The following is a 12,401-nucleotide window of genomic DNA, read 5'->3' as shown; positions in this document are numbered from 1 at the left end:
TTCTCACCTTTATTTTTACTTTGTGTAAATTTTAATCTTGTACCTTTGTGCTTTGTGCAGTTTTTTTTTCACTTTTCTGGAGAGGGCTGGAGTTCCCTGACCGGCCACTACTCCATCACGTGACTCCTCCCCCCTGTTAGAAACTCTTTAGGCAATTTCTGCCAATGGCGAATCTGTCTGCCTTGCAGCAAATGAAAACAAATTTTGTGTAATATTGCACCATCTGTTTTACTGACCATAAGGTGAATATTATAGATCTTGAACATTCTTGACATCTTGCGCTAATTAACCCAATCAGGAGCAAATCCACTATCAGCAAAGACAGTAGAAAATAATCAGACTAAAATAAGAAACAAGATAGGACCAGACACCTCCTATTTCAAGGATATTGACAAGAACATTGTCGATATCCTGGCTGTAGTTGTACAGATTTCAGCCACCTTGTGCATCAGAGCAGAACTTGGACCATTTACAACTCTGATCACAATGATGTAAGAACACAAGAAATGGGAGCAGGTGTCGGCCATCCGGCCCATCAAGCCTGCTCCGCCGTTCAATGCGATCATGGCTGATCTGATGATCAACTCATCGCCACCCACCTGCCTCTTCCTTGTACCCCTTCATTCCCCAGCTGCGTAAAAATCTATCCAAATATATTTACTGTCTCCACTGATTCAATGGGCACCGAATGCCACAGATTTACCACCCTCTGGGAAAAGCAGTTCCTCCTCACCTCCATTCTAAATCTGTTACCCTAAATTTTGGCTATGTCCCCTAGTTCTTATTTCCCTACCAATGAGAACAACTTACCTACCTCTATCGATGCCTTACATAATTTTATGTGTTCCTATTAGATCCCCTCTCATTCTTCTAAATTCCAGTGAGTACAGTCCCAAACAACTCAACCTCTCCTTATAGACTAACCCCCCTCATCTCTGGAATCAACCTGGTGAACCCCCTCTGCACTACCTCCAAAGCCAGTCCATCCTTCCTCAAGTAAGACCAGAACTGCATGCAGTGCTCCAGATGTGGCCTCATGAGGACCTTGTACAGTTGCAGCATTACGTCCCTGCACCTAAGCTCATTGCAGACAAACATTCCATTTGCCTTCTTGATAGTCTGCTGCACCCACAAACCAACCTTTTGTGATTCATGCACAAGCACTCCCAAGTCCTTCTGCATGATAGCATTCTGCAATCGCTTTCCATTTAAATAATACTCAGGAATGGTGTGTGCTGCTGAAGGGTTTGGGGAGGTGATTGTGGTAGATGGCACAGGCTTCCAGAAAAAGGGTTGATGTGCAAGTGATTGCAAATTAAAGTTGTAATTGACCCGGCTAGGAAATGGATTCTGCAGAATACATGGAGTTACGACATTAGAAATGGGAAGATGGGTTTGTGCTCAATAAGGCCCCAGAAACAGTAAATCATCTGTTTTCAGTGATAAGTGAGGGATGAGTATTGGGTGGGATATAGGACCACCCTGGGAGAACAAAGGGAGAAGGGACTGTTTTGCATCTCATGTGGAAGGCGGTGCTTCCTGCAGTATAGCACTCTTGCCCTGGAGTGTCTGCCAAGCGTCAGGTGTGGGACTTGACCATATAACCTTCTGACACAGAGCTGAGTGTGTTGTCTACCAATTCACAACTGTTAATAATACAGGGATTAATGTAGAAGTGAATATTTTCTTGAAGAGGAAATGCAGAGTTTTATACGAGAGGGTGCACCATCAAATTAACCTTGTTTCTGTTCTTAAAACTTGATGAAGCAGGAAATGTTTTTTGATCGCATGGAAATGATTATCATTCAGGCAAATATTTGGAAATCTCCACCAGAGGAAAAATACAACTAAAGAAGTCCCATCTGTCAGTGACAGACTAAACAGTTTAATCCTGCAACCTCACATCTTGCACAAGCCCTAATCCTAGGATTAAAGTGTCGAATGAAAACCACAAAATAGAAATATTTAGTTATGAGAATACTGCAGTTATATTCCTGGATTAGCATCCAAAGTCGAACGGATTCTGAGAAATCAAGTCTTTTGAGAAGAAGGATGGGAATATTTAGATGTAAATCAAAAAGGAAATTTGTAGATGCTGGAAATCTGAAATAAAACCAGAAATGCTGGAAAGAAAGGTCAGCCAGCTTCTGTGGAGAGAGAGAGAGAGAGAGAGAGAGAAGCTTAATATTTCAAGTTTAGGACCATTCATCAGGAAGAACCTGCTGAGTTTCTCTGGCATTGTGTTTTTATTATCGTACCTTGATGAGGCCTCAGGCCCGAAACATTAGTTGTGTATCTTTATCTTTTGTATGTCGGTCATGTATCTTTTTGGGCAGCATGGTTAACATCACGGTTAGTGCAATGCTGTACATCCTATGTAAACCGGTGGAAACCCTCGATGACATGGATAGAATGTACAAACTCCATTCTGACAGCGCTGGATTAGAACCCAGGTCACTGGCGCTGTAATAGCATTGCCCTAACTGCTACACTAACCGTGCCATGATTGACTGTAGAACCAGAGGGAATAGATATAAGGGAAGATTGAAGAAGGTCCTGAAGGGGCAGCCTTTTCACTTAGGGTTGACCATACCGAGGGCGAGCTAAATGTTACATACAGAAATATGGCACAGTAACAGGCCATTTCCACCCTTGAGTCCATGCCACCCAATTTACACCCAATTCACCTATGTTTCGAACAGTGGGAGGAAACTGGAGCCCCCGGGGAAAAACCACGCAGACATGGGGACAACGTACACCAAACTCCTTACGGACAGCGTGGGATTCGAACCCTAGTCCAGACTGCTGGCGGTGTAACAGATTTGGGCTAACTGTTATGCCAACTGCCATGCTAACCATGCCGCTTCTAGAACTACCAGAGGAAACTATGAAAGCAGGAACAATTTTGTGGTTCAAAAGGCATTTGGACAGATATCTGGATGGGAAGGGGGTTAAGAATGATCGGGACTAGCCCAGAATGCCAACTTTGGCACGGATGTTGGGCTGCTGGATGACTCTTGACCATTTTGACCAAATCCTTCATCTTTGCAGTTATTAGCCAAAGATCCAAAGCAAAGACTCGGTTGCAAAGATGAAGGAGCCGATGAGGTGAAGGAACATCCGTTCTTGAAAGGCATAAACTTCAAGAGATTGGAGGCAGGCATGCTGGAGCCTTCTTTCATACCAGATGTAAGTGTGTGCTGGGAAAACAACTGGATTAGGTGGCATGTTCCCTTGTGTTGAAACAGCATTAACCACCATTTGCAATGCATTGGCTATGAGACATTGGGGGATTTCATTTTTAAAATATTTTTGACATACAGCACGGTAACAGGCCCTTCTGGCCCATGAGCTCATGCCACCCAAACATATCAATGAGCCTACAAGCCTCGTTCATTTTTTGAAGGGTAGGAGATAACTGAAGCACCTGAAGGAAACTCGCGCAGACACGGAGAGAACTCCTTTCAGACTGGGCCAGATTCAAACCAGTGTTGCTGGTGCTGTAATAGTGTTGCGCCAACCGTACCACCCCAAGGACATGAAAGGACTAAGTTAATGCAGAAGGAATGTTACTGATGACACTGGAGTATTTAACGTCTTCCAAAAGGGATTTGATAATGTACTATTACAACAGAAGATAGAAGCACATGGGAATAAAGAGAACGGGTTATGTGAGAATGGGCAGATTTCTGCTGGAGAGAAGGCCACGAGGACTTTGTAGATCCGTAGTAAAGCTCTTGCTTTTTATATTGTATGCAAATCACTGGGGCAAGCAGTCAGAAATGTTTTGAAATGGGTGAATAGAATCATAGGGTCACAGTGTGGAAACAGGCTCATTGGCCCAACCTGCTCAGCCAAAATGTCCCACCACATCAGTCCCACCTGTCTGCATTTGGCCCAGAACCCTCTGGAACGTTACAGCACAGTACAAGTCCTTCGGCCATGATGTGCTGACACATTAATACCTACCCAAAAAAATGAAACACTCCCTACCTCTTAACCCTCTATTTTTCTTTCATCCGTGTGGCTGTCTAAGAGTCTATTAAATGCCCCTATTGTTCTGCATGGGCCATGTACTCCAGGCACCCACAGCTCACCTGATGTCTCCCTTAAAATTTCCTCTCTTCTTTTGTACAGATGTCCTCTGAGGTTTCCTACTCCCACCCTGGGAAAAAGATGCTGCCTTTTCTTTCTATCTTATAATTTTGTGGACTATTAAGTCTCCTGTCATCCTTCTACACTCCAAAAAGTACCAGCTCTGATAACCTTGCCTCACAAGACACATTTTCCAATCCAGGCAACATCCTGGTAAATCTCCTCTGCTCCTTCTCCAAAGTTTCTACATCCTTCCCATACCAGAACTGAACAAAATACTCTTAAGTGTGATCTCACCAGGGACTTGTAAATCTAACCAGAATGGCCAACCCTTTATTCCGAGACTGGACCCTTGGTTCCAGACACCTCAGCCAGGAAAATACCTGTCAAATCTTGTCAGAACCTATGCTTTATTTGATGATCTGAGCTTCCTATAGCCAGACATTTCAACTATTCCTACACAGCCTGATCTTCCCTTGTCATTGTCAGGGTGAGACCAAATCTAAGAATGAGCAACCATGCATATCCTAATGGCAGGGACATCAGATTTTTCCCCCAATTTTAGGTAACCCTTCAGCCCCCATCAGGTTCATCTGTTTCTGACTCCTCTTTACCAGCTCCTGTAGTTTCTTCCCCTCTCTAACTGGGAAGCACAGTTAGCGTGACGCTGTTACAGCTACCTGGATTCAAATCCAGCTGTAGGGAGTTTGTACGTTCTCCCCGTGTCTGCGTGCGTTTTCCCCGGGTGCTCAGCTTTCCCCCAAAACTTACGGGGGCTGATGGTTAATTTGCGTGTAATTGGGTGCACAGGTTTAAATGGGCAGAATCGGTTTCTACCATGGTGTAAATAATATTTTAAATTTTAAAACTTCTCTTTTCCCCCCTGTGGTTTCTCCCTCTACCTGTCTGTTCATCTCTCACACATTCTGGGCTTTCCCCAACATCTTTCTCCCTTTACATGAGGAATTTCACCTTTTAAAACTCAGACTTGGTGAAGGATCCACGCCCAAAATGTTGTCTGACCATTTTTTCCCATGGATGCTATTTGGCTTTCTAAGTTCCTCCAGCAATTCTTAGTTTGCTCCAGCTTCCGCATCAGCGGTGGTTGTGTTTTTTCTTCTTTCTGTGAGCTCTCCCTTCCTGCTCCTAAACTCCAGACAGCACAGGCAGGCCCACACTGCAAAATTGCTCTTTGATCATTTCTCACCACCTTGACTACCCATCCCAGGAACCATTCTCATAAACAGGCACGAGAAATCTGTGATTTGTGTTACAAACAGGGTTGTGTTGCAACTTTAATGCAACATGGGCTCTCGCCTGAAACATGTCAATATGACTGCCCCCAGGGTCTGCATTACATCTGTAACGGTGAATGTTTTTATTTTTAACCTGTAGCCTCGAGCTGTTTACTGCAAGGACGTGCTGGACATTGAACAGTTCTCGACTGTGAAGGGGGTGTACTTGGACCAAACTGACAACGATTTCTATGTGAAATTTGCAACCGGCAGCGTTCCAATCCCTTGGCAAAATGAGGTCAGGTGCCAACCATGTACTCAGAGTGGGAATTGAAGGGAAATTGCAAGTGTCGGGAGAGGGAGCAGGTCAAATACATTTGTATCAGATTTCAGTATCCATCTTCAGAATCTAGATTTATTGTCATGAACAAGTCATGAAATTTGGTGTTTTGCGATAGCATCACAGTACAAACATTCATATTATGACCATCTTACAACATTACTATTAAGAAATTAAAATAACAGTGCACAAAAAGTCAGGCAGTGTCTTTGGTTCATTGATCATTCAGGAATCTGATGGCAGCGGGGAAGCCGTCCTTGTGCTACTGAGTGCTCGTCTTTAGACAAGGCCTGGGAGGTGGTGGACTTTGAGGATAAAGGCTGCTTAGTTTTACCATTTAACCAGCCCTTTTTAAAAAAAAAACCCACATCTTATGTATTGCATAATGGATCCTTTTCCTCTGTCAGTACCAGGTTTTGATCTGATACCTAGTGAACCATGGCCAAGCACCATCAGACGAGGGCCAAGCACCATCAGACGGGGCCAGGCAGCATCAGGACAAGTCCTTCAGCCCATGGGGTCCATTGACATTTATCCCATTCTTATTCTCCCTAAACTTCCATCCGCTCACTCATGTACATGGGACAACCTGCAATGGCCATTTGACTCTCAAGATGTCTTTGGGAGAACATGAGGGAAAGTCCCACTGACTCCACCTGAGCTCACAGTCCAACCTGCGCCACCGGCGTGAGCAATCCGCTTGTGAGGATGCTTCCCTGATTCCTTCCTCACCCCAGCTCTGCCACCTGGCGGTCACTGCCTTCCTGTTCAAGCACTGCTGCCTGATGTCCTATTCTCTCCAGCCACTGATGGAGCTCGTCCTTCAGGAGAGGAGGCACCCAGCTGTGGTCTGACCAAATCGGAGATGCCAATCACCCATGGACGCCAGTCAGTCTTGCCTTGCTGACTGTCAAACCTCCTGGGTCTGATGCTGCCTGGCTATGGATCGATGGTGCCTGATTCCATAGGGAATGTAATGTCAATAATTCTTTGGAGAAGAGAAGGAAATTTGTCACTAACGGCCAGATCGCAATTTGAGAACTCGAGTAGCAAATACGTGTTGAGTGAACATGCATTGTTGAATGAGAGTTAGTAGGCTACTTGATTCAGCAATTCCGCACCTTTTGTCAACACTGCCCTGCTGTGCCACGGTTTGTGCAGTGCACAGTAACCTGGCCCACACCTGAAGATAAGGGAACGAGTTCCCTGGCTTGCGTTGGTTCCAGGTTTTATCTTAATAATGTTGACTTGTCCTTATTGTTCACAAATTACTGAGTTAAAGAATTGTATGCTTAAGATAGTTAAATCAATGGCATATATCAGAGACCTGGCAGCAAAATGGTCAAAAAATGAAAAGAGCCCAGAAAAGATCCACGAGGATATTACTGGGGCCAGTAGAGTGAGTAGAGCGGCTGGTTAACCTGGGATTTTTCTCCCTGCAGGTTAGGAGACTGAAAGGGGTGGGGGAGGGAACCTTATAGAGGTTTATAAAATAGATAAGATAAATAGTCCACTTCTTAAGGTAAGGGGTCTAAAATGAGAGGGCACAAATTTAGGATGAGAGGAGAAAAGATTTTGAAGGAACCTGAGGGGCAACTTCTGCACACAGGGTGGTGTGTACATGGAACGAGGGAAAAACACAGAAATGCTGGAGGAACCTGGCCAGTCTCGCAACGTCCATCGGAGGTAAAGGGATATTAACGGCATTTCGGGCCTGAGTTCCTCTAGCATTTCTACAGTCACAACATCTGTAGACTTCCTTGTTTCATGACGTGGAATGAGCTATCAGAGGAAGTGGTAGAAGAGGTGTCAATTGTAATTTGTAAAAGATGTTTAGACAGATCCGGGTAGGTAAAATGGAGAGGTGTGTGGGCCAAATGCAGGCATGTGGACGAGTTTGGTCAGCGTGGACAAGTTGGGTTGAAGAGCCTGTTCCCATGCTGTATGACTGTGATACTGCCTGGGACACAGGAGTGTCTTCAACAGAGCAACAAACACTTGGGCTCAGCTCTGTGCTTTCCATGACATTTCAATCCCAGATTGTGGCTGAAATTTACCCTCCCCATGCTGAGCTACTCCCCATCCATGGTCACGTTGCCCCTGTGTTTAATGAGAAATCATTTCCTGTATTATCAAAATAGTGGAATGCATTGAATAAAGCAGCAAAACTTGAATTCTACCTGAGGGTGGAGTTTGACACTGAAGACTTAATTGTCCTGAAGAGGCAGAATTATACCACCAGTCCCTGCTACAATCTGCTTTCACTGGCAAATGTTCAACGCTAAGGTCAAACTCCAAGCCTAGAGAGTGTGTGAGTTTTGTTACATGCGTTGGTGTGTTCTGTATTCTTGATAAAATCAAAAATAACTTATCGTTCATTCCCCAACATCATTCTGAGAAAGGAAATTTGCATAACTGGCAGCTGGAGATCAGGTCCCGGTATCGTCCCATTCATCTCTCTGAATGTCAATTCATCAATGTGGCACACAAACATGCTGGACAAATTCAGCAGGTCACACAGCATCCATGGGAAGTAAAGGGGAACCAATCATTGGGGCCTAGACTAATTCGGGTCAGGTTAACTCCTTTCAGCCGTTCCACTGCCAGATCTCTTTGGGGGATGCCTATCCTGAGGACATTCTCTTCCACTTACCTGATGATGGGCCTGGGCCTGAATCGTTGGTGGCCTGCTGAGTTTCTCCAGCACGTTTGTGTATTGCACTCGATCCCAGTGTCTTGTTTAACTTCCTCCACCGCTGGCCCACAATGGAGGTAGTGTTGCCAGGTGTCTTTGACATAGGATAATGAATACAGCCAAAATGGACATGATAGCACAAGCAAATGCATTTCCATTCCCTATCCCACTGGTCTGGAAATATATAACCATATAACAATTAGTACAGATACAGGCCATCTCGGCCCCTCTAGTCCGCACAGATTTAAGTGAACTCCTCTTAGTCTCACCCACCCACCTCCTGTCCATAACCCTCCAATCCCCTCACATTCATATACTCATCCAACCTTCTCTTAAATGACAAAATTGACCCTGCAGCAACCATCTCTTCCGGAAGGTCATTCCACTCAGCCACCACTCTCTGAGTGAAGAATCTTCCTCTCACGTTACTTCTAAACTTTTGCCCCCTAACCCTTAACTTATTCCCCCTCGTTCCAATCTCACCTACCCTCAAGGGGAAGATCCTATTCACATCTACTCTGTCTATCCCCCTCATAATTTTAAATACCTCTAATGACACAGTCTACTCAATCTTTCTTTGTATTTTAGATACTGCAATCCAGGCAACATTTTAGTAAATCTGTACCCTCTGTACCTTAAATTTAGACCCATGGATGGATCTGTCCACTGGGAGGGTGGGAATATCTTCACCGTGCAGACACATGTCCTGACAGGCAGCTCACCACAGGGCAAGTAGGGATGGTCAATAACTACTGGTCTTTGTAGGGATCCCATAAATAAATAAATTGGTGAGTGGAAAAATAAAGAAAGAAATGTCATGGAGTGTGGTCATTTGCAGCTGCTGGGTGGGATCACCTCCAATAATCATGACGCAATAGAAGTTATGTCGATTATCAGGGAGGTGTCCAGGGAAACTTGGTCAACCTCTCCAGTATGTCCTCTCTGGTTGCTGCTTAAACTGTGCACCTCAAAAGGAATTTATTTTGTAAGGAGGCCTACCATTGCATTTTGAGGTGATGATCAGTTCCTCTTCACCTCCTTATTCTCCATCTCCATTCTCCCTGCACTTCATTTTCTCCCTCCTTGCTTGTTTTCTACACCTCTTGTTCTCTCTCTCCTCTCCCTCCCTCACATTTTCTCTCACCTGCCCTCCTCCTCCATCCCATCTGTGCCGTTCCCTAGTCCCCCTAACTGCCTGGGAGAGGTTGCTGGAGCGGAGCCTGGACACGGTGCAGCCAAGTGATGCTTTTGATCTGTTGTTTGTGCAGATGATTGAGACGGAATGCTTCAAGGAGCTGAACGTGTTTGGACCAAATGGGACGAGATCTCCTGACTTGGATTGGAATGTACTTCCAGAACCACCCAAACGGAGTCTGTTCGACCGGATTTTCCGACGACATGTAAGAATCTGCTCTCTCTGCTTCAGAGTGAAGTGACGCTGGTCCAAATCTTGACGTATGTTCTGAAATGTGCTAGCATGGACTTGTGCATTTATCACAGTGTTGGAACCAAAACAGCGGCAGTCCCTGGTCATTGAGAAGCAGAGAGCAGTCTCACCCCTTCCCACAGCAGCTGGTATAGCCCAGCGATCAGTACTCGATCCCAATCTCCAATGCTGTCTGTGTGGAGTTTGCATGTTCTCCCTGTGACCAGTGGGTTTCCTCCAGGTGCTGCAGTTTCCTCCCACATCCCAAAGACATGTGGGTAAGTGGATTCATTGGCTACACCGAGTATGCCGGTGAGGTGTAGAATTTGGGAGGAGATGGTGTGAATGTGGGGAGAAGCAGATTGGGATTAATGTTAGACTGATGAAAGTGGGTTGATGATGACTTGACTGAAAGGCCTATTTCTGTGCAATATTTCTCTGAACAGGGAGAACCAGCCTCCCTCTGCAAGCTCAGACTCTTGTGAATACTGCCATTTCTGATCAGGTTTGAACTGAAACATTAATATAATCATTTCAGGAGAAACCCCCCTTTTTTTTTTAATTTTTTATTTTTCACACCATAAATCACATTAACCATGATACACACTTTTTCCTTTTCACACATATACAGTGCCATTTTCTCTCCCCCCCTCCCTCCTCCCATTCCACCCTCCCTACCTCCCCCCTCCCGTCCATTTAAGGTACAAAATCTAGGATACATTAAACCAGTCAGACAATGTTGTCATTCAATAAAAATACACCAGAAATTCCACTGAGTCCATTCTTTTCATTTCCTTTTCCTTCCGTTAACTTAGGTAGTGATTGTCCCCAGTAGGTAGGAGAAACCCCTTTGACGTAAAGTTGTTAATTCTGTTCTAGATACTGAAACGTTGACACTCACTGTAAATAAAACCAATTCTAGGGATTGAATTATATTGATGTGGAATCGTTCCATTTTCCAGCAGGGCATTGCCATAATATCTCAAGTGTTATGTCTTCAGAAATGTGTTGTAGTTTAATCAGAATCACCAATTCTGAAAACTCGGCCGATGAAGTCACTGAATGTGTCAACTTTCATCAGTAACCTTTTGTGTGTCTGGTTCAGATTGGACTACAATCAGTCCTTGCACTTTGCCTTACTGAAATCAAGTCTTGTGACTGTGTCCAAGTATGCAGAAGGTGACAAACAAAGCCAAATTCTTTGTGGAAACCCATCTCCCACCCTTTGAAGACATTTACCTGAGATGCTCCCTCAAGAAAGCAGACAACATGTTCAAGTTTATTGACATCTGACTGCACGAGTACAACATGACGAAACAGCGTTCTCCGGTCCTTGGTGCAAAAAACATGCAAACACACAATCAGACACAACAAACATGCAAACACAGAATGAACAGTATATATACAAGCGCGCCCACACACACTTTATAGATATATAAATTTTAAAAAATATTGTTTAATAAATAGTAGACTCTTGGAGGGTTTGTATGAGCAGTTCACTCAATCGATCAGCATGAGAAAAAGCTGTTTCTCAGCCTGGTGGTGGTAGCTCTGATACTCCTATATCAGAGTATATTTTGTCACTGTGATGTAAGTTTAAACATGATAAAAGACCCTTCTTACTGCTTCCTTCAGTTAGAAGGCACAGATTCAAAAACTTTTTCCCAACCAGAACCTACCCACACTATTCTGACCCTAATCATTAATCCAGGCCACCCAAAAGATCTGTCAGCAATGTCTGAAATGTGATTTATTTTTTCTTGTACTAACTGTGAATATTTATCTATCTTTTCTTTTATATATATATATATATATCATCTTTTTCTGTCTTGGCATATTTTGATAACAATTTGTATTATTATTGTGGTTGGTGTATCTTTAGTACCTGTGTGGCTGCAGGAAGCGTGAATGTTGGTGCCTCTGTGCATATGTACTTGTGTGTATGACAATAAACCCATCATTCAGAGAGATCTTCTGCTTTTCAGGGACTCGGAGTCTGGGAGGCAAGTTTTTGGGAAAGGTTGGGAAAGTGACACATTGCTACAGCTGAAACAGCTGCACCCACACAGGGCTGGATTTATTTTGATGCTGCCTGTGTGAAGTTTGCACACTCTCCCTTGTAATTGCTTGTTTGTTTTCCTCCCGGGTGGTCTGGTTTCCTCCAGTGTCCCAGAGATGTGTATAAACTGTAAGTTGCCATTCCTGGTGCGTAGGTGAGTGAAACGGGGTTAAGGTGGAATGGTTTCCATGCTGTACTACCTCCTCTGTCCACAGTCATAACATTACACAGCACAGAAGCAGGCCTTTCAGCCTTCGTGATCATGTTGGTCATTGTCAACGATAATCCCATTTACCAGTTCTTTGTAGCCTCTTGTGTCTTGATGATTCAAGTGTTCGTCTCAATATTTAAACATTGTGAAAGAATCTTCCTCCACTCATCCATTCCCAATTCCTACCGACCTGAGGAAATGAGTCTTCCTCATATTCCCACTAAATCCAAACTATTCCTGTTTGTTTTCAGTACCAATTCTTTGAGGAAAGGTTTTTCGTTGATCTCCCTTATCTAAGCCTGTATCAGGTTCATCCTCTGCTTCCTCTCCTCCAAGGAGA

General features: G+C 44.2%; 1 protein-coding gene across 2 annotated transcripts in view; it reads left to right on the top strand.

Moving 5' to 3' along the window:
- The window catches only part of LOC138754166 (G protein-coupled receptor kinase 5-like), a 167,136-nt gene that overhangs the window by 148,972 nt on the left and 5,763 nt on the right, over positions 1 to 12,401 (top strand). For both annotated transcript variants that reach the window (XM_069918038.1, XM_069918037.1), the window contains 3 exons: positions 3,052 to 3,189; positions 5,491 to 5,628; positions 9,634 to 9,765. In XM_069918038.1, coding sequence (XP_069774139.1) covers positions 3,052 to 3,189; positions 5,491 to 5,628; positions 9,634 to 9,765 — 408 coding nt within the window. The remainder of the gene's footprint in view (positions 1 to 3,051; positions 3,190 to 5,490; positions 5,629 to 9,633; positions 9,766 to 12,401) is intronic.

Source organism: Narcine bancroftii, chromosome 2 (genome assembly GCF_036971445.1).
Source record: "Narcine bancroftii isolate sNarBan1 chromosome 2, sNarBan1.hap1, whole genome shotgun sequence".
NCBI lineage: Eukaryota > Metazoa > Chordata > Chondrichthyes > Torpediniformes > Narcinidae > Narcine > Narcine bancroftii.
Note: the sequence above shows the minus strand (reverse complement) of the source record. Positions and strands in the feature narration are given on the sequence as shown.